Raw genomic sequence first — 27,731 nt, 5'->3', positions numbered from 1 at the left:
AAACAGTGCTAGATCTTTAAAATTTAAACTTCAGCTTTGAGTCTTTTGCTGTTGTTCTCAACTGAAATGTACATTACATTAGATAGGAGGAACTGCAGTAAGATAAGGCTGCTAATTTTAAATTTTGCTGTGCTTAGCAAAGATTGAGGTGACAGTCTGATGAAGAAGCGAGATTGAATGTTGTTACACAGCAAAGAATAAACCAGGGCAAATGCTTCTGCGCTGGGGATAATTTTTAGAAACAATTCTTTTTCTCTGAGGTATTGCCATCTTTATCTTGTGCATAGGAACAGTAACACCAAGAGTAAATTATGGTTATTCAGTACATTGTTTTGAAATAATTTGTGGAAAATTATTGTTGCTTTGTTCTCTTTACAGGTGCAGAATGAGTTTATTTTAGCAACTGAGAGAGACTCATTCGTAGAACAGGTACGAGAGATTATTGAGAAAGCAGATGAAATGCTAAGTGAGGATGTAAGTGTGGAGCCAGAAGGTGATCAGGGTTTGGAGAGTATGCGGACAAAAGATGATGGCTTCTTTCCAGGATCGCAGGTATGTAAAGGACAGATTGCCTTAGCTATTTGTATTTTCCGTTTTGGGTGGTATGGTTTTATGAGTAGAGCCAGCTAGAAATAGAAACTTCCTTTCATGAGAAATACCAAGCTTAATAATTAAATGAGAAGACAAACAGAGAAAGCTTTGTATCAGTGAGAGCCTAAAATTCATTTAGAAAGCTAAAAAACGTAGACCTCTTGCTTTTTGACATGTTCTAACACTTCTGAAGCTGCTGAATCTCCTAACAGTCCACTAAACAGACAATCTTAAATGCTGAGGCTTCTTGGATTTGAGGTTATTGTGAGGTAGGACACTAAAACTGCCAGCCCCGTGCTCTCACTAAACACAGAGAGCCTGGACTCAGGCCCTCTACCCAGTGAGCTACTAAGATATTGGATGGCTCAGTTAGGAACCACAGGTTTTGAAACTGGTTGCTGGAAATAAAAACATGACATTTCCTGAATCTCTGCCTTATTTCCACCCAGAACTAGTTTGAAACATCTATTTATCTGTGGAATGTTTAAGGAAATCAGTTGGACTTCCTATTAACAAAAGAGCATTTAGATCCATTTGTTATATTGACAGTCACTAAGCTGAGGAGCTGTAAAAGCCCTGTAGCTGACATTTATGTGGGCAGAATTCCACTAGTTTGATAATGGTGCTTGGGTCCAAGGTACTGCTTACCTTAAATGCCCACATTTCAGTAAGCTAGCATTTTAAGAACTATATTGTGGGTTTCTGTTTCAGAATAGAACTTTAAATTTTATCTTACTTTACAGAAATTAGAGTTCAAACAGCCAGATCCTACATCTTCCATGCCACAAAGAACAGGTAAGTCTTTTGTGATTTTTTTTTCGGCAGTTACCTTTTTCTGTTTCAGCGGATGGGTGCAGCCAAGTTTTTATTTTGTATGATGGAGTGCACATTCCATATTGCAGGTTATGTATTTAGTTACAACTATGTATCACTAAACATCTAACTTCTTTCTGTTTAGGGGTTCCTCCTAGCTCCTTTACCCAGGTTGTCCATTCTGCAGGAAGACGGTTTATTGTTAGCCCTGTCCCTGAGAGTCGGTTAAAAGAACAGGGCTTTTTCACATCTGCTGTTCCTGGAGGAAAAGAAACTCCGGATATGGGTAAGTTATCTAAACTTTTAAAATCTGATGGCTAAAGCATGTTCATCAAAACTCCAAAGTTAGTTAACTAAACTGTTCCTAAAGACCTCTTAAAGTACTTGGGGAAGTAAGGAACTGTCTGTGCTGGTAAGAAGTGATTATAATTTGGGTGATACTATGCAGGATTCACGGGGAAAAAAATGCTGATGGGCTGTCTGCAAGACTCTGAAACCTTAATTCTGTATTTTAATGTAAGCCTGGATTTGTAATTTTTTTTTTTATTATGCTGAGAGGTAAATGTGGTCTTAGTCTAGCAATAGACAATAATACTGTGATGAACTTTTCCAGGTGGACTCACATTTTTCTGTTCTTCTAGTTGCTGCATCTCCGCTGCATGGTCCTGGAATGAATCTCTCCCACTCAGCATCATCACTGAGCTTGCAGCAAGCTTTCTCTGAGATGGGGCATGCTCAAATGACAGAAGGACCTAGTACAGCTCCTCCAGTGTTCAACCAAACAATACCCCCATTTCCACCTGCACTTTCTACCATGGCGGGCAGCGGTGCACCTCCTGTGTCTGTGGCTGCTTCTTCAATATCTGTTCCCTCCAGCACAGGTGTTTCTCTTCCAGGATCTGTTACTTTGCCTGCAGAAAGTGCAAGTGTTGGAGTTGCACCAAGTGCAAGTGTGCCAAGCTCTGTTTCTCCACCTCCAGCCTCACAATCTGGACAGCAATCGACAGGTGTCGCTTCCAGTGTGAGCGCCTCTGCTTCTTTCTCCTTACCTACCACATCCCAGCCTGCTCAGCCGGTAACTGGAGACATTGCCCCCAGTATCAGCACACCATCGTCTTTGGCACTGCCATCTACCCAGGTTCCTGGTGTCACTGGTCTTGGTGTCGTTGCACCAGCTGTGACATCTCAGTCTACTCCTCAGATTGTAAGTAGTATGGCAGCACCACAGACATCTGTTGCTCTGTCTCTGGCTCAGAATGTGGCTTTGCAGCTTCCTCAGCTTAGTAGCAGTGGCTCTGTCTCCAGTCTGGCAGAAACAACAGTTGTAAGCGCTCCACAGTCACTACCTGAGAGTGGGCAGTCTATGGATAAATCACAGCTCTGCAATGCAGCTGGCTTATCTCTTCCAATCTCTGCACCTTTATCATCCTCAGTAGCAACAAGTGTATGTGGTTCAGTCACTCAGCCAGTGATACATCCCTTACTTGTCCCATCAGGAATTACATCAACACCTGTCCTACCCCAGATTCCAGGTGCAACACCCATGTTGCCCCAGGTTCCCTTACCTGGTGTCTTACCACAACCAGTCACTAACTTGCCTGCAGTACAGCAAACTTTGATACACAGCCAGCCTCAACCAGCTCCGTTACCCAATCAGCCTCATATTCACTGTCTGGAAGCTGATGCTGATGCTCAGTCTAAAGCTCCTGGTATTGATGATATAAAGACCCTGGAAGAAAAGCTACGGTCTCTCTTCAGTGAACATGGTAACGTGGGAACAGTGCATCCATCAGTATCTCTGGAGACATCATTGGTAATGGAAACTACAGTTATTCCTGGGATACCAACCACTGTTGTTGCACCAACGAAACCCCTGACATCCATCAGCACTTGTATACCTCCAAGCAGTTTGCCTCTTGGATCAACCGGCTTGCCAGTACTGACGCCAGTTGCCACTCCTGGGCAAGTGATCACCCCAGTCAGCTATATTTCGGCATCGAGCAGCATTGCAACAGCAGTAGTGAAACCAGGGACCTCTCCTTCAAAGCCCCCTCTTAGCAGGGTACCGGTAAGAAATGTAACATTTGTGTGAATATTGAAATATTGTAGGAAACAGCCTTCTTGAGCAGAATCCCTTTTATAAAGCAAAATATTTATTCAGGCAGAGGTGTCTTCATTTAATATAATACTGAAAGTTTTATACTCTGATTGTTTTTCTGTCCCAAGAGGTGTTTTATTTTGTTCGTATTGGGAAAAAGAAGTCCAGTTCTATATTGTGCCTCTGAGAGAGCTCTCTAGTGTTGTTAATTTTTCCTACTCCTAAACTACAGCATGAAGCAACTGTGGTTTGGTTTTTTGTGGGTTTTGTTGTTGTTGTTTTTTCAAATAGAATTTGGAAGGCTTGCTTTAAAAAGCTTTTTATCTTGTACATGATCACTACAATGAGAAAGGGTGGTTGTATGTTTCACAAAGTAGTCAGGATAGCTTAGCTTTTCTTCTTATCATTAGCCAGTTCCTCGAAGGCAAGGGTGATCCTGACTGAAAGGTTTTTTTTGGTTTTTTGTTTGTTTGTTTTTTAAAAGTCCTCTGCTGCTTATGTGGTGCCTGGATGCTCTTTTCCTTCCAAATGTTAGATTTGTGAAAGCAGAATTTTGAGAAGTTTAAAAGATATCTCGATATCCGAAACCAAACTTTTTTGTTTACTGAATCATACTCTTGAAACAAACACTCTTTCATAATAGTCACGACTTCTAGTAACCACTTGAGATGTGTTGTGGATGTTGTTACCTGCTCACTAACCAGATGTATCAATATGTGAAATTAGACCACCTATTTTCTTTCAGATGGCTCCCCATCTTGGGAGACAGTGCATTTCAATATTTTAAACTATTGGTAGCCCTTTCTTTTTCAAAGTTAAATGGAAATAGGTTGAAGAAACTTTAAAGTGTTTAACAAACCAAAAACCTTAATACTCACTTCTTTTTGTTTCTGTAACATTCTTTTCCACTCACCAACGCTTTGTGTTGGTCTTCTTTAGCCAGCCTTGCTATTAACCAGTTTCAGGCCACTCGAATTGAGCTAATGCGCCTAGCATCTCCATTCATTAGTAGTCTTTCCCTTGTACTCTTTGTAGTCAAACAAAGAAAATTTCCGCTATGGAGGAGTGGGAATATGTGCAAAGGAAGTTGGGAAGGAAATCTAGACACAAAGGCATTCATTTATATTGGAATGAAGTTGAGAATTAGAAGAGAAAGATTAGAAAATTATAAAAACTGGTATTGATTCAGGAGCAGTTGGAGCAGTTAGAAACCTGCTAATTGCAAACTTGTAATTACAAAGGCTTAGGTTTAAATGTAATAAATGTTTGGGGTTTTTGATTGTCAGTTGTGGAAAAACTACCTCCTCTGAAGTTTTCACTTATCAATTAGTTTGGTTTTTTTCAAAGCTTCATTTTAGTTTCACTTTCTGTGTTGGTTTTGGGCTTTAAGGAGCTTATTGCTTCAGTTTTCTGGGGTTTACTAAACTCTGTATTTTGTTTTGTTTATGGCCAACCTGTTAACCTAGACAGTTAAATGTGTTTTGACTTGTCTTATGAATTTATTTAAAGTATGTATTGCCTGTTATTTATAAACTAAATGATTAACTTACCAGAGCTTAAAAATTCATCACGCCTCAGAACAGGTAATGTCCACGTGTATGTTCCTAGTGCACAAAAAAGCTGAGGTAATGCAACTTGGTGTATTTCCTGCTGAAACTTTTTTGGAAGAATAGATAACTATGGAGTGTATCTTCACTGGGCAGTTATTACTGCAATTTGAACCATTAGTTAAGCTGTGGTAACATGACTGCAAGCTAGAACTGGTTCTGCTTGTTGAGGACTGGAGTAGACTTTGGGCCAATTACCCATATCCAGCAGTGCTCACTGTTGTACAAGGGAAGCCAGCTGACCAATGCTATAACTCATAAGGCTATCATGTGTTTCTCAAACTTCAAAGTCACGGTCAAGCCTCAAGATTACAGTTGAGAATAAGAATTGCAAATTGTGTAATGGATCACTTAATTCCTAGAACTTCCCATTTCCCTAACAATGGAAATAACTAACTGGAATGTGCTGTCTGACCTGGCAGGGAGGCTTTGATGCTTCCTTCTAACCTTTCCAGTCTCTCTAACCTCTTCCACATAACCTGGGTGACTTCCCCCTACCCAGTTGCATGGCCTAGTCATCTTCTGTGGGTCATCAACACCCTTCAGGATCAAAAAAAGTGATGGATCAAGAGATTGGTGTGAGAGGTCTAGAAATCTGCTTCTCAACAAGTGCAGACATCCTCAGGCATGACAGTTCCTGTTCTCAAGTCATGTTGCTTGGAACAGTTTGTCAGAAGCATGAAGCTTGCTGTTGCTAATGGGCAGTTAACATAGATCTGTTGTAAGGACATTGAGTGCATTCTTGGACCCTTCTTGGAAACTTAATTGCTTTTTGAAATAATTATCGTAGCATTTCTTGCAGACTTGAAAATAATAACCTCAGGATACTTTGCTTCTGGATGCAGCAGCTTGTTTAAACTGGAAATTGTGGCTGCTTAAAGATAATCTGGATTAAAAAATAAAACAAAAGCAAACAAACAACTTCCCCCAGCTTTGTTGCAAAAATCCCTGAAGACTCTATGCTAACTCTCCAAGAAGGAAGTCTCTACAGAAAAAAATGCTGAGGCTTCTGTTGTATGACATGACTGACTGTAGCTTGGTATCTGATCCTTCTGTTGTTCCGTGTCTGATGGACTCGCGTTTCCTCTTCATTATCCATAGGTGCTACCAGTAGGTTCTGAACTTCCGGCTGGCACTCCATCCAGTGAGCCGCTGCCACCTTTTCCAGGACCTTCACTAACTCAGGTGCTACACAACTTGACAGATTTTATCTGCTGCTTTTCCTTTCAAAGAGCATGTTTCGATTAAACTCTCCATTGCATGTTATTAATGCCTTTGTTTTTCTTTTCTTTTGACTGAGTAACCCCTTTTGTGTAACTGTAGCAATAGCCAGAGTCACTTCAGCACTGGATATGTAGCTTGCCCTTCAGGATGCAGTACTCGGTGTCTGAAGTACCGGAACGATTAATCAGGCTTTGGGTTTTTTAGTGTGTTAACCTGAACTTTAGAGGGTTTTTAAAAACATAACACAGGTGAATGTGCATAAAACTTGAAACTGTTTTCTTCTTGAAAAGGGTATAGTAGCAAAATAATAGCTCTTTAGGGAAGCAATATATACTGCAATTAAGTGTTAATGAAAATGCAAAATTGCTGGCTTTGTGAATTTCTGTTCTGTTTTTTTTGCGGCTTTTACTACACTCTGATTTCACTAGGCTTTCAGATTTGCTAAAGGTATTTGAAGCTGCTTATCATAAACATGAGTTGAAATGTAACAGTGGCTTCCCTTGCTCAGATTCTGTCCTTGTATGCAATAGTTCGCTTGGATATTTTGTATGTAAATTGGACAGGTGATCAGCTCAAGACCATGAAGAATAAATCGGTCTTCACATCTGTCTAAAAAATAGACACGACCCCCCTGCCCCTTAATTGAAAGAACTGTATTAAGACAAAACTGTTTCAGGGATCTTCTACATGCTGTGTAATGAGATGTAACATGGGAACACTACACTTCAGTATGCAAAGAAAAGCTGAAAAAATAACTGAACAAAACCCATGAGACCATGAGATAGAGTTGTGCTGCTTTTGAAAGAAGTTTGTGAATAAACACAAAGATGACTTTCTATAGAATTGTATTAAAGTACACTTGGCACAGAATTACCCCAATTTTATATTCAAACCTGTAAAGAAGTTATGATTCAAGTGAGTACGTAGTGGTGCCTGCTTAAGGCTCAGAGTACTTTTGTCTCAAATCTGGTGTTTCCAGTGTACATGTGCTTCCTACAGTATTAACCTCTTCTACCTGTGGCTTAAGTCTATAGTGAATAGTGTTAGAATATGTGTCCAAAAGCTTCACTTGAATTGGAGTCTGTCTTTTTATAGAAAGGAATTATTCACTTAAGTCTTAACTATAATTTTAAAGTAATTCCAATAAAATAGCTGCAGTGTGAAAACTTGTACAATACTTATTAGCGTTATGGCCTGATTTCTTTTTAATGCAGATTGAGCTAACCTTGATCAAGTCTTCTCCATAACACTCTGGTAACATTCTCCCTCTCATCTCTTGCAATGGCAGTCTTGAATTCAAGTTTTACCTGTGGAAGGGAATTTAAAATAAACTTTAGAAGTCATTTTAGTTCTTTGCAAGATGTTCCTTTTTTGGGATTTACAATAGCTTGATGAGAAAACTTCTATCTGAAAGGATTTAAGCTGACTCATACAAAAGAATAGTGTTAGAAAATTGCAAATTTAAACTGTGCTAAGGCAACTTTGGTTAATGAGCTGTCATGGCTCATGTTCTACAGCTAAAACTGTAAAAACTGAATTACATGTATTAGGGTACTAATCTTCAAAGATACTATTGAAATAGTATTTCCATTTCTTTCTTTCACATGTGAGAACTATGGTATTGCCTGGTTCTGAAGACATGAGGAGAGTTGAGCAGCAGGTCATGTTAGCTGCTTTCATGTAGTTTTATGTTGGTTATGACATTAATAGTCCCTTTTTAACTTTCCAGCTTTTTTCCTCCAGTGCTCTCTATGCAGAAGCTCTGTCTTTATTCAGCAGTTTCTCTTATTCTCCCAGTAACTGTCATTATTTTGTGCTCTCTTAGGAATCTCTCTTAGGCGGTCTAAGATTTACATAGGGTGTGTCCTGGAGGTTAGGATGGAAGCAGTCTAGCAGACCTAAGTTACAATGTGCTGAAAGTTGAGGTCTCATCCTGCCTATTGCTACTCTACCACCTTCTTGGTCTTCATCTGATGGAGCAAATGCAAATCAGTGACCTTAATCAAGGAGTCCTTGCAGATGGCCTCTGTGTCCAGGACTACTTCTTGGTTGTCTCTTCTTTTTAATTAAAGCATGTTTAAATGTTTTGTAAGCAATGAGAATCAGTCCACTACTTGGAAAGTATTATTCAGTGTGAAAAGGCAGAAACTTGTGCTTTCTATGTAAGAAAACTATGAAAGCGAATGTATGGCTCTTGAAACCTGTCATGAAAGGAGTGCTGCTGTATTTGGTTTTATGCAGTTTCTTTCTAGCAGGCTGAATGAGGACCATATTCCTGCCCTGTGTGTAATCAGGAAATGCGTATCTTCTGCCTCCAAACTGAATAAGAAGCTGAATGACTTATGTAGAGCTATAAGATGATAGTGTTAGCAAGCAACACGTTTTTTTCCTCCAACTTCTGGAGGCAGAAGCTGGTTTATGTCTTTCAGCCAGTTCTTTCTGAAGCATGGTTTTGCTGAAGAAGAGACAACAATTTGGTGACAATTCCTATCTGTGTTCTTACCATGAGCAAGGGTAGCAAATGGATCTAGAGGCAGCTGGCTAAAATCAGTCACGCTAAATTCATAGTCCTTTCTATGGTCATTGCTTGGAACTGGGTATATTAGTAATATTTTCCCCCAAACTCAAAGCCCTTGTAGCCACTTACGTGACTCAAGCCACTGTACCACTGCAAAAGGCTTCTTCCTGTTTGTCATAGGTATTTCTGGCAGGATTTGTCGTATGGAAGAGGCACAACTATAGGTCCCTTGCTGCTTCTCCTTTGCAAACAGCTTACCTAATTTTACTTCTCATTTGAACTCTAAAGCCTGTCTAGGAGTGAGACAAAATTGGAGGAGACCAACTGGATCAAATCTAATTGACTGTTAAGAGCATTTGCTGCTATCACATAATACTATCTGGAAAATTACTGGCTTGTCTTTAAGTAGATAGGCTTTCCTTCCTTACTGCTTCTGTCAGTAGCTCATTACACAACTTTTTTTTTTTTTTTTTTTTTCTTCCTTTCCTTAGTACCAGACTCCTAATTTGCAGACAAAGTACATGTCATCTCAAGACCAGTTTTGGACAGTTTGTTCCTTAGTCTTAAATACCTGTTCTGTTTATTCCCTAACTGCTTTTTAAAGTGTATTTAGATTAATTTTTCAAGCTTCATTTTGGTACCTGTGTTCCATAAGGAAATCTTTATTTCCTGATCATTCTGATGTCTCAGCTCTTTGACTACTTGAAGCAAATATCTTCTTGTGAGCATAAGTGATGAGAATTATATAGTATTTCAGGTGAAGTGTTCTCTTTATTTTACAGTATTATGGAATTAAATTAGCTCACTTGTCTGCGAAGTATTTGGATTTCTGAATGGAGTCAGAAGTCTGCATCTTCTTGTGCCTTTTTTTTTTTTTTTTGATGGAATTGATACAGGGTTTATTGTTCTTAGATTTTTTTGGTTGTGTTTTGAAATCCACGATTCAGGAAGACTGTCATCCTGGCAACCTGTTTGAAAGCATCTTTATGCTATTGTGTACCTCTAACTTTCAGTTTCTTTAAAGTGGAAGGTAATATTTGCATGTTGCTGTGACCTCAGCTTCAGTTCTAAAAACAGATCTAGCTTTTTAATATGAAAGACATGGAAAGATTAGTGATGCTGAAGTTTGGATGGAAATTTCTACTCCATAGGATCAGAATTGTAACTTAGTGATATCTGCCAACACTTTCTTCTTCCTTATGTATCTTATGGTTATGGCCCTAATTATTAATTTTGAGTGAATTCAAACCTTTCTTATCTTTAAGATATTTTTAGGTATTCTTCTTCTCTTCCCCTCACCAATTCAATTGGCCAAGTTTGAAAAATATCTTGAATGCCTGCCAGCTGAAATCTAAGTAATAAGAGAGATTCTGCTCTTCTCCCTTCCTCCTCTTCAAGTAAATCCATCCAGATAGCTTCTTTGAGGGAACTTGTAAGTGTTTGGTTGGGGTGGTTTTTTTTTTTTGTTTTGGTTTTTAATTTAAATTTGTGTTATCCTCACTCTTGCTTTATCCATGCTTGCTTTTGAAATTATGGCATCTTTTTGATTTTTTTTTTTCTTCTATTTGACTGACTTTCTTCAAGATTTTAGATATTCCATAATACAAATTATCTCCATTATCCAACCAAAAAATGTAGAACTTGGAGGCTTGCAGCATATTTACTCAGTTCTTAAAAGCAGGAATGCAAATTTCATGCTAACTTTAGGAAAACCAGAAGTTCCAGTTAATGCTTCTTTTCTGTTTTTTACCAAATATGTTGCTTAAATTGCTTCCAGTCTTACTGTGCTATACATGTTAAATGTAAACATGTAGGAAGGGAACATGGTAGAAATGTCAAAGCTGTACTGACTGCTTTAAATTTTAGTATTAAATATGGCTGTTTCTCAAATGTGATGTATTTCTCCTGAGCTGGGACAGCTGTTTACTCTTTCCTTTCTCAGTCCCAACAGCCACTGGAAGATCTGGATGCTAAGCTGAGAAGAACCCTTAGTCCAGAGACTGTTCCAGTGACATCTGCTCCTGCCTGTGTACGTTTGCAATGTTGGCAGTTTAGTAGTCTTGAAAAACTGCAGTGTTTTCTCAAGGTCATGCTCTTAGGTCACTGCTTTTAATATCACTACACCAGTCTTTAGACTTTTAAAAATAAAAATGAAGAGTCATCTTCCAGTTCGTGGGACTGAGTCAACCAAAACAGGAAAAATCTGTATGTTGCAATAGATTACATATTTCCTGAGGCTGGTTTTGGTATTAGTTCTTAATCCAGCTTTTCTGGTGATGTCATTAATGTCACCAAACCAGAAGGAAAAGTGGCTATGGAATAAGGGGGAAGAGCACTAAACAAGCAGTACGTGATATGTCACTCTTAATTTGGGAGGGATGTTTAAAGTAGGGACCTGAAATTTTAGAAGACTATAATAATAAACTTTGTTACAGAATGAAGATAATAATTGACATTGTGATCTCCAAGTGGCTACTTATGCATTACTTTGGCAGAGCAGAAAGGGGTGTTCTGCTGACAGCCTCATGGTTGTAAGGCATGCAAAATGTCTTGCTGATACTACTTGCTTTGGAGGTTAAAAACTCTGCATTTGTCTTGTTGTGGGTCATACTTTGACCCTAGTGGACATAAAAGGTTGTGTGATATGCAGTATGGTGGATTTGTTGACATTCAATGAAATTGCCGATTCTTTTAATTTAATTTTATTTTGTTTTCCCCCTTGAACCTGTAGTCTGTGCCCTCAGTAGCATCTACAATGGTTACCGGGCTGGTGTCCACAGCAACGCAGTCTCTGAAGGATGGTAAGACAGCCTTGATTATTTTAGATGGTTTCTCAGTATGGAGATATAATCCAAAATTGAACAGACTAGTAACTTGGAAGGATAGAGCCTTTTTTAGTAAGTCATACAATGACAATTTCTTAAGGATCGTATTAGTTTTTAGTAACTAGACTGAAAATTTCCACTGTAGTCCACAAGAGGGGAATGATGTATATGCATATTATAGTAACTCATTTAGGATTTAAAGCTGTCCAAAATGCTAAATTAAGACTTGCAAAGAATCTCCAGTATGCTGCTAAGGTACAGCTTCAGGATTTGAAGGAACTGTTTTCTGTCACGTGTTATGTTCTCGGCAACAACAGTAAGACTTCTTATCTTGCATCATCGTGTTGTGTTCAATGTGTAGGATACCTGTCCCTAACCTAAGAGTGTTTCCTTTCTATTTAAATAGAGAAATGAAGATTAAACTACCAAAAATTCAAGAAAGGTAGTAGGAAAACCAGACTGCGTTCTGGCTGCTTTAGAACAACTGAAGGTTGACTGGATGATCAACAATTGAAGTCTGAATGATCAATGACTTTCAAATCTAAACGAGTTTAATTGTTGGGGGGGGTGGGGGGGGACCCAACAGCTTGCAAAATAGTCGAGAGTTTCCTGTCAGTATTCTCCTAATTGTTTTAATTTTAAAAATCTTCTTTTTTAAAAAAACTGTTAATGTGGTACTAAAATTATTTCTGAGCTATCTAGTAAACATTATTTAACTTGTATGTGCCTCTGAAGTTCAATGACAAACCTTCAAAAGCTAATAAAACCAGTAGGAAAATAAAATATTCCCATTTTGGTATGTTGGTAGTGAACTATACTGTAGAAATCATTTGTCTGCTAGAAAATGAGTTGGGTTTTGCCTGCTGAAGTTTTGAAGGTCAAAGTAAACAAACTGGGAAGTTGCTTAATAAGCACAGCAAGCTGTCCAATAGAACTGATTTAAAACCAGAATGTTATTTCTCAGCTTTGTAACCTTATACTGCCAGTGCATACATCAACAAAATTAGGAGCTGACACCTCGGAATCCAGCTCTGAAAGCTTTAGATAGACTGCTTTGAGTAAATGTGGTTTATAGCATTTCTTCAGCTTACCATTTTTATATTAATAAATTGTCCCCAGCATTTGTGAAAGTTAGGTAGCCATTGTGGGTATTGAATTAAAATAAACTTTTTCTTACATAAATTCCAGTTCTGTTTTTTATTCTTTGGCTATTTCACATCCTTGTTTGAATCAGTGTGCTTTTTTTACTGCTATCTAAAAGTGCACTTTTGGCAAGTATACTGTGCAGGGAAACTTTATAGAAAAATACTTGCAGTTTGATGTTCTATATGGTAAAATTGAAAAAAAGAGGTCAGGCTCCATGAATCTAAAGGCCTGTTAGGAGTTAACTGACAGTTGAGTTTGAAGTAGATAAAAAGAAATGGTTGGAGTTCAAATAATATATTGCTCATTTTCTTCTTAATACCATTCTCCTTTTCCTTAGCTTCAGCATCCTGTGGTGGAGAGAGCAGTGCTACAGCTACCACAGCAGGAGCAGGTGTTCTTAAAATGGGACGATTTCAGGTAGGAGATGTTAAACTGATTTGGTTGTTGGTACAGGACCTTGGAGCAGTTCCTGTGTAGTGCCTGCTCAGTGTGCCTCATGGTGGGCTTTTCTGTCTGGAGAAAATGTCCATGTTGAGCTTGTGAATGCAGTGCTTTGTGCAGATGGTGTTTTCATTCAGGGCAGAGATTGCACTAGATTATGTAGGTCTTGAGTTGTGAATACAGCATTTCATCATGTCAGGCCTTAGCTGTGTAACTGTTGGCCTTGGTCTTTAGTGTTAGCTGCTTTTTAGCTAACAATGCTGGGATGTTCGCTGTATTATGTCCTGTTTGTGAAGGAAGTCCCCTCTGAATTTGCTATGTTTCTTGGAGTTAATCCTCCAGATTGCTTAGAAGTACTATTTTGTGTGGCAGTGTCTTACTTGGAGGGATGCAGTAGCTTGCTTTGTGGCATACCAAGGAAACAAGTTATTTTCCCTCTCTCACATGCATCTTACTGTTCAGGTAAATAAAAGCATCATGTTAAGGAAGAACTAAGAAAGTCTGCATGATTGCATTTCTATTCTAGGTATCCGTGGCAGTGGATGATGTGCTAACAGAGGGTGACAAACCTGAAACTAAGCCGGTGCAATTTGAAACCACCTCCACTGATTCTTCGTCTCTTTCTGGCAGTAGCCCAGAGAGTACACTGGTAAAGCAGGCTGGCAGTCGGAAAAGCGAGGCTGTCGCTGACTCTTCCTTGGATGTGGTAGATGGCATTCCTCAGACAGTTCCTGTGCTGCAATTACCAGTAGATGTTGGTCAGCCTACTAAGGTTGGGCGCTTTCAGGTAACAACAACAACGGATCAAGTGGGGCGCTTTTCGGTGTTAAAGACTCAGGATGAGGTCAGCTGTGCAGAGAAGGAGCCAATGACTCTTCCTCTCTCTGTGGGCTTGGAACAAGTTGCTTCTTCAGCTGCAGCTCCGAAGAAAGAGTTGGAGTCAAGGCAGTCCCCACACATGAACGGTCCGTCCTCTGAACCAGAGGCTGCTTTCTTAAGCGGGTTGGCTAAGGATTTGGATGACGGCTCGGGGAGCCCAGACTCCCTCCAGCCCCTGGGGTCAAAGATCAGCCTCCCTGTTCAGAGCCTTAGCAACTCGTTCAACTCTTCCTACATGAGCAGTGACAATGAGTCAGATATTGAAGATGAAGACTTGAAATTGGAACTCCGTCGGTTACGAGAGAAGTAAGGCTTTTTTCCTTGCGTGGTCATGTATAAAATATATGTAATAGGATTAATATGAATTTCATCTATACTTTACTTTTCACAAAGAACAAAAGTGAACTTCTTTAAGAGCCTCAACCTTTGCGAAGTATCAGCACACTTTGTCAGTGTTTATGTGGGAAGTAAGATTCTTTAGTGGGAAAGTAGTATACAGTTATAACAAAAAAGGTATATACATGTTTGCTGTACTGAATTTTCTAACCTGTAACCTCATTGTATGTGTTTATATGTAGATTGATTGCTGCACTGTGGATAAGACTCCAGATATGTAGAAGTTTTTGCGTATCACTGAAATTCAGTAGTTAGTGGGAAAAGTGGTGTCTCATTTGAAAATGACACACAGCTCTGCATTTCTAATAGTTCTCCTTTTCCTGAAGAATCCTTGTTGGCTTAGAAAAAAATTTAGAAGTCAAGCAATGTGACCTACTAATTTATTTATACTGGAAGTTGAACTTTTTTTAGGGCAGCTGGCAATTTTAAATCTTTTGTATGCAACTGCTCTGAAAAAAAACCACCTAAGGTAATACAAATGTAGAAGTCTCCAAGGCCATATGTCTCAGAAAATGAGTAATCTAGCTATTCCTGTAGCATTTTAATGCTGAATGATTTGATCTTCTGCAGTAGGTGTATGTTCCTGTTTGTACTTCCATTTATCCTGGTTTTATGATTACAACATTGGGGCCTTTGTGTTGGAATTCTAGCCAGGGTTAGAGCACAGTGGAAAATGGCAAGTGTTCTGCCATCTGCGTTCAGTGGTTATTTGTGGAAAAGATTTATTTCCACCTTTCTTAAATGTTAGAGTTTGACCGAAGAAGCTGGTCAAGCTTGACTGGAGGGGAGGGATTGTATGCATGCATGTATATACATATAATTTTTGTAAGTCATACTCTTTGGTAACTTGTTAGGCACCTTAAAGAGATCCAGGAGCTGCAGAGTCGCCAGAAGCAGGAGATTGAGTCACTGTACATGAAATTGGGAAAGGCCCCACCTGCAGTAATTATTCCCCCAGCTGCACCCCTTTCAGGAAGGAGGAGACGACCTACTAAAGGAAAAGGCAGCAAGTCCAGTCGTAGCAGCTCCCAGGGAAACAAAAGCCCTCAACTATCAGGTAAGACTTTATTCAGTTTTCTGAGTAGATAAAACAGACAAGGTACTATCTCTGATTCTTAGATCTATGTCTGTTCCTCTGTCCTGTCTTTTGGAGGGGGGTATGTGTGTCCCAGTTCCTCCACAGCCTGGATTACTAGATCATTTTTGAAATTGCTTTTGCTATTTGGTAGTCTTGCTTGTGACTTCTGCAATCTACTGAAAGATACGGTTACATTGTTCTGTAAGAGCAGTTCTAAAGTTGTGATTTGTATTTTTTAGAGATTACTCATAGGACTCTGACTAGGAGGAAAAGTGTAAATTTACAGTATGGGGGAAAACTTTTATTTTATTTATTCATTTATTTATTTTTAAGATAAACTGCTCTTGTTGCCTCCTGAAACTGATTTTGCAGAATGGGGCTGGTCTCTATAGTCATCTTCAGAGATTTTTTTTTCCTCTATTTTAGTAGCAATTAAGCATGGTATTACTAGTGTCCTTACACTTCAGAAACTCAGTCACAGTTGATGGATGTTAAAGTAGTGATTTTTTTTTTTTAATGGAGTTGAAATTTTTTTGTACTTACAAATTGAGAAACAGTTTCAATTGTCAAGGCTTCCTTTCTTACTAAAACCATTCTTAGAATAAACAGGACTCAAAAATAGTTCTGTTTACTGTTTGAATGACATAGATGTCAGATGCTTGCTGGCTAATTGTAGATGTCTCTCGAATCCTGTAGCACTGAGTAAACCATACTGGAGGGCCAGCACTGCGAGCAGAAATATTTGTTACTGCTTCCGGCACATTCACTTTGGTAATTCCCCGTCATGCTGCAGTTTCTGTATCCAGTCACCCTGGCTGCTCACTTCTGTTTTGTTATATGATAGGGGAGCTATGTGTGAGCATGTGACAGTGAGCTAGCACAGAGTTGCCTTCAAACTTAAGTAAATAAGAATTTTTCTAGTCTTACTGCTTTCTCAGAAACTGGAATAGTTCCCTCCCTCTGCCTCCCCCTCTCTTGCCTGGGTTGTCATGCTTGACCAGAAGATATCTGCACCCCCCCCCGCCCCGCCAGCACTTCTTCCTGTATCACTAGCATAATAGCTCAGCTGATCATTTGAGTGACTTCACTCCCTAGTAAATGTTCCAGTCAAATTTTACTCTGTTTTTAATCCTGTCCCTTGGGAACAATTACAGAAGCTTCGAAAATGATGTGGGGTAACTGAAATGTTGAACGACTTTTTGCCTTCCTTCTTCCTCTAGGCAATCTGTCAGCTCAAAGTGCACCATCAGTCTTGCCCCCACAGCAAACTCTTCATCCTCCTGGTAGTGTGCCAGAGACTGGGCAGAACCATTTGTTACAGCCCCTCAAACCTTCACCTTCTAGCGAAAATCTCTACTCTGCCTTTACCAGTGATGGTGCCCTTTCGGCACCAAGCCTTTCGGCACCAGGCCAAGGTAAGACTTGAAATGGAATTGGTGTCGAGTCTTGCACCTTTGTTACTGGTGAACGATCGACTGGATGACACTTGATTTTTAATACATAGCATAAAGTAGATTGGTAGTCTCCAACCTATGCGTGGAGGCTGATAAGGGCGTTTTTTGCAACTAGATATCTACCTTCTCACACAGGTGAAGTGTGAGGTTGTTGAAGTAATGAATATATAGCGCATGGCCCTGTCTGCTGTAATGAAAGCACCAAGGAGAATATAAAAGTGTGCAGTATGGTGGTGGCAAGCAATGTTCTGCTGACCTGGGGGAAAGGTATTGGCCGAAAGGCTGAGGAGACAGATGAGAATGGGGGGTTGGAAATGCGAAGTGACACTAAGGAAGGGGCAGAGCAGCTTTGATGTTAACAGATAATTGAAATGGTAGGAAATTTCTGAAGACTTGAGTTCTTTTAGACTTCCAAACTGCTTTGGCTGTTTCTGTCAATGGAATTTTTAATGATAAAAGGTAAAAAAGGCTCATGTTCCGCAATTGTGAGTTAAAGAATTATCCTGGGAGGAAGAGTTATGGTAGCAGGGTGGAATGGTAGGAACAATGAATTGTTCATTTACTCAAGACACTCAAGTTGTGGATTGCTTGTTATTAGTTAGTATGTTATCAAATAATTTCTCAGACACAGCTCTGATTTATTTGAGAGTGAGGGCTTTTTTGCTTGCCAGTCATTAAGGGGATGATAGCTTTATTCCTTTACTTCTCTGAACTTATCTGTTCCAGTTTTTTTTCCCCTTGAACATCTTTTTGAAAAGCTTTGCCATAGACTGATTGAATACATCAATTCTAATGCATGTTTTTGCTGAAATTGGAGAAGTGCAGACAGAAAATGGAAACAGACTTTTTGGAAGAATTTTCTGTAGGGGTTTTTTTAATGAACTGTTTCAAGTGTTTTGAAGCTACTTGAATCATCTCCCTGTATCTAGAGTTGTGCAGTACCATTTTATAATTGGATACTTTTGCTAGGATTTGGCTTTCCTGTAGATTGCAACCTTATTGTCGGGTTATGTACAGGAGAGTAACACTGCAAACTTGGCCTAATGTCTGGAGGTGTTGGAGGGAGTTTTTTCACTCTGTATATTGTCTACATACTCTTTGGTCCACACTTTGAGGCTTATTCTTGTGTGCCATGTTAATGCATTTCACCCTTCCAACCTCAAGTTGCTAACATCTTGTAGTGGTGTTCTGTCTCTTCTCTCCTTTCTCTGTTATTCCCGTTTTTGTTTTCTCACAGGCTGTGCGAAGTTTAACTGTGCATCTGAGAGAGTGACGTTCAAGCCTGGTGGCAGGAGGACCCGATTTCTGAGTACGCCCTGCTTGGCTCTTTGTGTGTAACACCTTTACTCCTTCCTTGTCTGTTTTTTGTTTTGTCTTTTTGGTTTTATTCTGCTGCTTGGATCTGTTTCATGCAGCCCATTCTCATCTGCCACCTTGTATTCCCTCCCATCCCATGGCTCAGCTGAGCTGCTCTTAGCACACCTTTAGAAGTTTGGGTTCTCGTGTTAGGTATTCTCTGTGGTTAAACTCATAATAACAAGCACTCATTTTCTCTAAGCTTTTGGTGGAAACTTTCAGGACAGTTCAGTGAAATGACAGAAACTGGGGAGAGTTAGCAAGTTGTGGGTGCATGGGCTTTTTCTTTTGGCCTGCCTTAGTAATTATGCTTCAGCATGTTAGCTGACATCAGACTTGGAGGGGAGGTAGTCTTTATAGTGGAACAGTGCAGAAGACTTGTTTTCTAAATTATTCCTATGTTGGACACTACTGTAACTGATGGGGATGTGTTTTTGCATGTTCTCAGCAGTAGTGCTGATTACAGTGCAGAGTATTGATGCCACCTGTAGACAGTTAATAATGACTTCTTATGTTCATTAGCAGATGGATAGCTAAAAATTGAAGTGTTGAGGGTTTTAAAAATAGTTAGAGAATATTTTCATGCAAACTCAAAAGATCCTTACCTACTAATGGGCCCAGGTTTAGAAGTTTTTATTGTGAATTGGAGATCCACTAAATGTGCAACAAATAGCAGTAAAGGTGGGTAAATAGACATCTTCAGACATCCTGTCAACCTTCATGAGTTACCTTGCAGCTCTTTTCAAAATCCTTTCGTTTGTACTTGCGTTAGGCCAGACTTACAAGAGAGCCTCAAACTTCTGATGTGATTGAAGTAATGATACGCTTGAGCCGAGGCTGCTAATGTGATGCTTTTTATTGGGAGTGCTGCAACATCTCCCACGCTGCTTCTGCAGGCTGGGCTGTTTAAATGTCCGACATTTGTTTCCCACCCTCTGGAATGACTTGATATGAGAATGCTTGAAGTGCTGTAAAGAGACCTTCAGTCGCTGCACTGCATGACAGTACCATGTATCTGTAGCATCTGTCTTGCTACAGTTGGCAGTAGCATAGCAGAGCCAGAGAGTTGTGTGCAGGAACTGGGCCTGGCCTTCTGCAGAGACAGCTGCAATGCAACCAGCTCCATCCTTTGAGAAAGGGAGTGAGTCAGAGCAAGGGGAAATTTTTTCCTGGCTGTTCAGTTTTGCAATGATACCTCTATCCCACTTCATTGGATTTGGGGGTATAACGGTATTTAATTTTTCAAATTGAGCAGCTTTACATGTTTTTCCTAGGTATATTAATGTGCAGCTGTGTACTAACTGACATCTGCAATCTCAAGATTTATGGCTCCTTTCTTGGAAGAAGTTAAATTCCTTCCAAAGCTAACTTTAAAAAATCATCTTTAGTCTGGCCTGTCCTGTTTTGGGCTAGGGAATATAAAGAACAGCCATTCTGTTTCTAGAATTGACAATGAACTGAGTATATGAGAGTATCATTTACTTACAAGGCCTTGGCTTGCTGCAAATTGACCATCATCTGTCTATAAGAGTACTTTGGCATGTATATCTCTTGCTTATGGGACTGGTGCTAAGGGAAACAGATTCCTTTTAAAAAGTGTGTTGTAGCTGTCCTGTAAAAGCAGGTAATACTTGGCATGGCACAGCTTGGCCTGGCACTTGGCTTATTGCAGGTTGCTTGCTTCCTGGAGTCTTGTCCTTGAAACGCTATTGCAGACTGTGGTGGAGAGTGACAACTGGAGAAGATGCTGGGTTAGAATCAGCGGTGTTGAGGAAACAGTGCAGTGATTGATGCTTTTAACTATGCAGCTGGAGAAACAGAGTGGTACAGCTTAGCAGGGAATGTCTGAACTATTCCACAGATCTGAGAAAATAGGGCGACAAACTAAAAAGCACTTGACCTATCAAATAAATCTTTCTTATGTTGTAAACCAGTCGAACTTTGATAGTTGTAAAATGCTTCCTACGTCCTGACAAAAATGGAAGATGTACTTGTTTTTCCTTTTGTGATAACAGCCAGTTATGATGGTAATGTCTCCTGACATTCTTCACTATGGTTTGGGAATTCTGAAGAATAAATGTAGGAGGCTGGACCTCTTCCACTTCTGAAAGTACAACTGATTAAATTGTCAGACCAGTCTTTGGGTTTTTCCTAGAATGTCCCAGTAGTGACTGCAAGAGCCCTGCTGTGCCATGTCCTCTGTTTCTCACCAAGCTTTTTGTACTGTTTGCTGATACTAAACATTTCTCACTGTTTCTCTTATCTTTAACAAATTACTCTCTCTTTGTGCTTCAGGGAAGATGGTGAAAAAAGTCTGTCCTTGCAACCAGCTCTGTAGTAATTATCTTATTTCTGTTATCTCCGATTCCTGATTGTAAAGCTATTCATCAGCTTTTTCTGGTCACTGAAGCCTTACCTCCCTGACTCTGTCTCCAGCACAGCATCTGTCTGTCTGTGTTATGCCCTCTAATGTGTACTCTGTTGTTAGTATATTGAATCGTCTGGCTATTACTCTTGCAGACAAGTGGAGGCAGGCAGAACCTCACCTTCACTGTGGAACTCTGCTCGTCGCTAACGAGAGCGAATTGAGCATCAGGGTCAGTTGCTCACTGTAATGTGCTAGAGTGGTACCTTTGAGCAGCTGGTTTGTTTACAGATCTGATGGGGCTTGCCACGTCAGTGATGGATCCAATTGCAGACACTCCTTCAACATTTTAAAAGAGTAAGAGTAAGCCATCAGATATCTCCAGTGTGTCTCCCAAAACAAGAGATGTTTAGAAAAGCCTGTGTGTGCTCATGGCATTTAAGACTGTTTTAAAGGTGTCTTTTGACTGCTAGTTTATGGGGGGAAATATAAAAGGGCAGAATGAAGGCATTATAGGTAGTGGGCTGGAGAGAGAGAAGCCTGTTTCACTTCAGATCCTTCATGTCAGAGCAGAACTGGGGATGGCTGCTGTGACCGAGCAGGAATGTGGGGGGTTGTTTCCATTGGATGCTACAAGTTGAAGCACTTCCTTTTCAGACTCTTCTGGATGGCAGTTTCTGTAGGCGGTGACTACATCAGAGCTAAAATGTGAAATTCCTGAGAAGTAATTTTTTGAATTGACATCATGTGGGAGCTTTAGCAATTGTGTAGCTCACCTATAATGGTGTAGGCTGGTCTGTATGTGACCTGAGATAGGAGCTCCCTAAAAAAATCACTTTTGGAGACAAAGCTCTCTCAACCTCCCATCTTTCCCACCCTGAACCAATCCAGTCCTTTTCAAAACACTTAAACTTTCCTAAATGATCTTTCACATCTTCAGCTGGATGCACTCTAGTATATACCTTGATTAATTCTCCCCTTTTCATGGCCTGAGGAAGCTCTCCAGCACAGGTCCATGATCCAGTGTGCTTACTGATTAAAGTGTAAATGTAAAATATCAAAAGCAGATACTGGCCATCACGAAGAAGATGAGAGCAAGTGTGTCAATCCCTGCATGAACCCTCATGGTGGAATGTGATTATTACTGGTTTTGGCAGCTCCGCCCCAGTACCTCTTTCTTGCTTTTGCCTCATTTGTGTTTAATTTCACCTTTCACATCATTGCTCTTATTAAATAATTGTATTCTGAGCCCTTTCCACATGATGTATGCTTAAGGTTCTTGTTATTTTCACTGTAGATTTTCCTTGCCACCTTACAGTGTGTTCCTATTACTCTTCATCTGTGCTGCAGCTGCACTCCCTGGTCAGGGAACCTTATTCTTTCCTTTTCGTGTGTACTGTTGCATGCATCTGCCTGCCTGTAACAACTTCTGCCCCACCTGTGGCCACCCAGACTGGGAGCCACTTCCATGCTTGAGCTGGTGGGAGGGATACATATCCTTTCCTCCTCAGCACTACTAGAGGCAGTAACACTTTGCTTATTTGTCCTGCATAGTAAGTATGTCACCTTCCTAATTCACTCCTCAATATGAAACATTCCTGCAGGGGTTGGAGCCAGTTCTTTGATGCGGTGGTTGCAAGGAATGTGGCCGATAGCCAGGGAAAGTGGAACAGATGAAGTAGCTGTCAGGCAAGAGACAGCGACTCAGTCATTTGGCCTTTGCAATAGAGAGATGATTTTCATTACTGGAACTTTTCATGCTCACTTTAATCAGTTTTTCTTCAGAAATGTCTGCCGTAGACTCTGGTTTTGTTGGATTTCCCAGTTGCAGTTTTCAGAGTGAGCAAGTAGAAATGTTTGAGGGACTTTGAGAACCAAGTAGGTAAGGATGTGTGCTTGCAAGGAGTGCTGGGTTTAGCACTGCAGTGGCCAGATACTGATTTTGTTGTTTGGTTTTGTACTAAATGGATTTGAAAAACCTGGATTCATTCTGCCTTTACTGTGTCCTTCAGAAAAAGTCTGCCCTAGTGGTTAACTGTCACTTCCACAACTGTAAATGAGGATACTTTGCAATACTGCTGGGAATTTAGGCTACTTGATAATATACACTTTCTTGGATTCCTGTTCTGAGGTCTGCCTTTGAGAAACCTAAATTCAAGTGCAGTTGCTTGTTTATAAGTGTGAGTGGGATAGTGAGGCTATCCAAAACAAAGCTAGACTTATTTTTTTCTACACAATAATGTTCAGCAAGCTTTCTAGCAGAACCGAAACCTGGTATTTATGTGAAGGGGTTTTTGTGTTCTTGCAATCAACCCAGTGAATAGAAAAACTTGTCAAAGCACATCTGAGGAACTACTCTCATTTCTGCCTTCTTTAAGCTGTATTAGTTGTCTGCATCTGAAATGCTTGTTCTTCTGACATAGGAAATCTGAACATAATGGCAAAAAAATGCTTTCAGAGGCAAAAAGCAAAATTTAATGCAGTGCAGACTTCCCCTGCTGATCCTGGCTGTTTGGTGGATGAAGACAGTCCCATCTGGTTACCCTCAAGACCATAAGTATGGCAGCTATTGGAAACAACAGTTGCTGTTTCTCACTGTGGCTTTTTTGTGTAATCTGGGTGAATTTTTCTCTTCATTTTACAAAGTGGAGATAATTTGCTACAGAGCAGCTGGCGATGCTGATTGTACTGCTCCTTATTCAGCATCCAGCGTTGTCCTCCAAGGTGGAATTGACCTGTGCCAATAGTGGTTGCTGCTAATTAAAAGGCATAGGATGAGAATGACGTGACTGTACTTGTCATTCAGTGCTGAAATCTAATCTCCTTTTTCCTCTACAAAGACCTGTAGGCTGCTACCATTCCCCTCTTAAGATGACTGCTTGCAGCACTTCTTGAAAAGTAAACATATCTATGAAATACTCTTAATCTGAGAAAATGCCTGTAGGATTCCTTGTAGTTCCCACTTCAGTGTGTCCTGGAATTGAAACTTAAAATTAATCTGCATGGCATTTAAACTGGCGCTCTATTGATGTACCGTTACCACAATTATTAAATTTACTAGAGAAAGATGATCTTTAACCTAAGTTTTGATTCCTGTTTTTTGTATTTCTAGGGACCAGCAGCACTAACACAGTTGGGGCTACAGTGAACAGCCAAGCACCCCAGTCTCAGCCTACTGCTATTGCCTCAAGCCGGAAAGGGACTTTCACAGATGACCTGCACAAGCTGGTAGATAACTGGGCCCGAGATGCCATGAACCTGTCTGGCAAGAAAGTTGGCAAAGGGCATAGCAACTATGAGGTGAGATGTAATCCGTGAACATTTATGGTAAGAAACTGTCAGTGTCGTTGCTATCTCATCAGGGTGTCAAACACAGAGTACAGTTGCCACATAGCTTGGACAACTGCTCCAGAAAACTGTTAGCTATATCTTTTATGTGCAGGATTGTATTGCCTGCTATGGAAGGGAAGGGGATAACTAAAGAGGAGGGCCGTGACATGTTCTTCTAAGCATCTGTTGGGAACGGCTTGTGGACCAAGGGGTGAGCCTGTGGTTTTTAAGCACAGTTGTGTAACTGTTCTTGGGGGTTGGGTTTTCTTTCAGGGCCCTGGAATGGCAAGAAAATTCTCGGCACCAGGTCAGCTCTGTATCTCTATGACATCTTCCCTGGGTGCTACGCCCATCTCTGCAGCATCAGCTACCTCTTTAGGTCCCTTCACAAAGGCTATGTGCCCTCCGCAGCAGTACGGTTATCCAGCAGCGTCTTTTGCTGCTCCGTGGAGTGGGACGGGTGGTCCAGCACAGCCACCGCTCGGCCAGTTCCAGCCCGTAGGTGCCGCATCTTTGCAAAGCTTCAACATCAGCAATTTGCAAAAATCGATCAGCAACCCTCCAGGCTCCAACCTGCGGACCACTTAGCTGTGCTCAGAGACCATGCTGGCTAGACCTTGGGACAGGACATGGGGAGGGAGATGGGGCCCTGTATCAACTACTAGTGCTGCAATGAACTGGTAGCTTGCCAGACTGGGAATGAATTTCTCTTTTCCAACCATTGCTGTCAACTCTCTGTAAAGGGAGTTTCCCCGCACACTTTCAAGGGGGAGGAGGATGATCAGCATCCTTATGATGGGACAGTGCTTTTGACCAAGGGGTTCTGCTCTTGCATGGAACAAGAGCTGTGAAGAGAAGTCATAGGGTCAGATAATGCAGTCTTGCTGTAAAATTTCTAGTTTGAGGCTGAATCCACACGTGTTGAGGTGGGAGAGCTGAATCCTAGCATGAGGCTTTAGCACGCTTCTCATCTCTCCCTGAAGAAACAAGACCAGGAGAAAAGCTGTCCAAATCCCCCTCCTCTCCCTCTCCCCAGTCAATTGTATCTGGCTCCAAAATGATGGGGCACACGAATGGACTTGCAGTGCAGCCCGTGCTTGATAGGTCATTACTGCTTTAAGTAAGATATTAACAGCTTTGACTGCAGCATTAGAGCAATTTAAATTGTTTAAAAATTTTTAAAAGTTCCCTGCGGACATGTACTTACCATCAGTTTTGATGTGGAAACACTGTGATATATAAATGTTGTTGGACAACAGTAGTTTAAAAATGAGTGGAATATAGAGGGTTAAAAAAGTTAAAAAGAAAAAAATGGGAAAAAAAGCTAGCTATATCCTTATACTTATTGGAGACACTTTAACTTTTTCCTTTGTATTTTCATTGTATTAGATAAATAAATGTGAATGTAAAATTGTATAAATTAATGTACTTGAATACTTGTCTGTTCTCCCAGTATGCTTGCTGGATATTTTAGTGCCTTGGACTTCTATTGCTTCTGCAGTTAGCATCGTCTTCCCAGCAGACCCCCAGGTGGACAGAGGGCAAGTTCAGAGAAGGATGGATTATTTGTACCTAGTGACTGGGACATTGGAGTTTATTTAGTGATATCTTTACTGTTTAGAGTAGGTGTATGGAGGGGGAAGTCATTGAGGCAGCGGGTTGGAACAGCATTCTGTGTGTTGGGGAAACTTGTCCAGGCGGGCAGATCTGAAGTTGCTGGTGTGACAGGGGCCAGGTGGGGGTGGGACGGAGGGTTGTGGGTGAAGCTAAAACAAGACTAACCAATATTGTCTACGGAGGTGGGAGGTCTGGATCAGAAATGGAGAGAGGATGGGGAGAACGTGTATCTTTGGGAAAGGCCCAACTTAAGATGCAGTTTGACTCCACCTGCAAAGTGGTAAAGATGTTTGGTCAGGATGTGACTTGAGGGAGAGGTGCCATTGCTCGTTGGCATGGGCTTGTCTGCTGGGATTGCTTTTCTTACCTTTTTTTTTGGTAAAATCCATTTAAGCCAGGAATAGACTGTCCTGGTGCAACGTCCATTGCCGGCAATGGATGTACTTGAAACAGCCGGCATCAATAAGTTTCCTCTGTCTTACTTGGAGGATTTACGATTTTGTTCGCTCTAACAAATTTCAAGCTGGTACCAGGACTGTAACTATTTGTCACCTCTTAGTAACTGTACTGTACCTTCTGCTTTGGTCATTCTCCCTTCTCATATTTAGAAAATACTGGTTTCCTCCTCAAAGTAAAAATAATACCAGCCAGTATTCATGTAGTGCTGCAAAAAGCTGTGAAGGATGAGGGCACTGCTTCCTGGTACTTGGGAGTAGCTGACGGGTGTCCTGGAGGCTGGCGCATCACGGAGATGTTACTTGCCTGAATTGTTTTCTAGGAGCGCTGTTCCCCCAGGGAGTCTTAATGAGTTTTTCTGTCTGCGGATGTTCTCACTCTTTTATTTTTACAAAGAAATGCGCAAGATCCGTTCCTTTCCTGTCATTTTTTTTACAGCAGTTTTGGCAGCAAGGGCAGGTACGGGCTGGAGATGAACGCCTGAGGGCGAAAGCTAGTGGCGAGGTGGCTGGGCTCGAGTCCCTGAGATTTGGGGGTTTATTCGTTGTAACTGAAGTGCAGACTAGAGCTACAGAATGAGGGAGGAGGCTCATGGTGTGCGTGTGGTGGAAGAGGGGGGAGAAAGCAGGGGTCCCGGCGGCTGAAGTGAAACCGGGAACCTCTGCTCTTCCCTCTGAATGGACGCAGAGAAGTTTCCTGAACATGCCCAGTGCGAGGGGGGAGGTGTGCTCTGGAAACAGCAGTGACAAACCCGAGGCAGTCATGAAACAAGGGGAGTATTCATGGCAGGGGAACCAATCGGCTGGATGCAGCATGTGGTTATTTGATTTTGATCTAATACGTTTGAGGTCGTTTCTTCACTTAAATGTTATGTAAGAACTGGTTTTATTTACCATTGATTTCCGCCCCCCCCTCCCCCCCTGCCTCCTGTGGATGAATAACTGAAGTCTAGAGGAATAAACTAATGCTACTGAACTGTTAAATTATTTTGTTTAATATTACACTTTGAGTATCTTTTTCCACATAAAATCTGTTTCTGAATTACAACCGTTTTCTTTACATTATTTAACAATGTACACTGTAAAAAATAAAAATAAAAAAAATAAAATGAATTGAAACTTTGGGCTTCCCTGGCCGTAGTTAGTTGTATGTTTTGCACTAAACCCAGGCACTGCGCTTCTTGTACGATTGCGCTTTGTGCTGCAATTTGTTACCTTTGTAGAATATTTAATGAAGTCATTCAAATAAACCAAACCTGCTTTTGTTGAGCTGTGGGCTTTCTTGTTGAATAGCAGGTTCCAACCTCTCTGTCCTCTTCCTGGAGTGATTTAACTGTTACCCAGTTTATCATTTTATCACAGGAAAGTACAAGAAACCCATTTTAATGAGACCCTTAACTTCTCAAAAGCAGCGATCAATAATGAGCCTTTGGCCTTTCAATAGAATACTCTGAAACAAGGTACTATAGAGAGTAACTCATAGAATGGATCCTCTTTATGAGAGGAGGGGCCTAAGGGAACGGGAGGGAGCAGGGGCG

At 40.7% G+C, this 27,731-nt stretch overlaps 1 protein-coding gene across 13 annotated transcripts in view; it reads left to right on the top strand.

The window, feature by feature from the left end:
• WNK1 (WNK lysine deficient protein kinase 1) overlaps positions 1 to 27,462 on the top strand; it is a 108,067-nt gene extending 80,605 nt beyond the window's left edge. For 7 of the 13 annotated variants that reach the window (XM_052789077.1, XM_052789088.1, XM_052789085.1 and 4 more), the window contains 15 exons: positions 379 to 552; positions 1,335 to 1,386; positions 1,550 to 1,690; positions 2,046 to 3,472; positions 6,211 to 6,294; positions 10,794 to 10,880; positions 11,583 to 11,652; positions 13,160 to 13,239; positions 13,790 to 14,448; positions 15,393 to 15,595; positions 16,837 to 17,031; positions 18,308 to 18,400; positions 20,722 to 20,763; positions 23,904 to 24,091; positions 24,395 to 27,462. In XM_052789077.1, the coding sequence (XP_052645037.1) occupies positions 379 to 552; positions 1,335 to 1,386; positions 1,550 to 1,690; positions 2,046 to 3,472; positions 6,211 to 6,294; positions 10,794 to 10,880; positions 11,583 to 11,652; positions 13,160 to 13,239; positions 13,790 to 14,448; positions 15,393 to 15,595; positions 16,837 to 17,031; positions 18,308 to 18,400; positions 20,722 to 20,763; positions 23,904 to 24,091; positions 24,395 to 24,709 (3,810 nt within the window). In that variant the 3' untranslated portion in view covers positions 24,710 to 27,462. The remainder of the gene's footprint in view (positions 1 to 378; positions 553 to 1,334; positions 1,387 to 1,549; positions 1,691 to 2,045; positions 3,473 to 6,210; positions 6,295 to 10,793; positions 10,881 to 11,582; positions 11,653 to 13,159; positions 13,240 to 13,789; positions 14,449 to 15,392; positions 15,596 to 16,836; positions 17,032 to 18,307; positions 18,401 to 20,721; positions 20,764 to 23,903; positions 24,092 to 24,394) is intronic. The other 6 variants (XM_052789078.1, XM_052789079.1, XM_052789083.1 and 3 more) reach the window with 6 other exon arrangements.
• Positions 27,463 to 27,731: the final 269 nt, after the last annotated feature.

The sequence above is a fragment of the Harpia harpyja genome, chromosome 6 (assembly GCF_026419915.1).
Source record: "Harpia harpyja isolate bHarHar1 chromosome 6, bHarHar1 primary haplotype, whole genome shotgun sequence".
NCBI lineage: Eukaryota > Metazoa > Chordata > Aves > Accipitriformes > Accipitridae > Harpia > Harpia harpyja.
The sequence above is the reverse complement of the archived record's forward strand: the minus strand, read 5'-3'. Positions and strand labels throughout refer to the sequence as shown.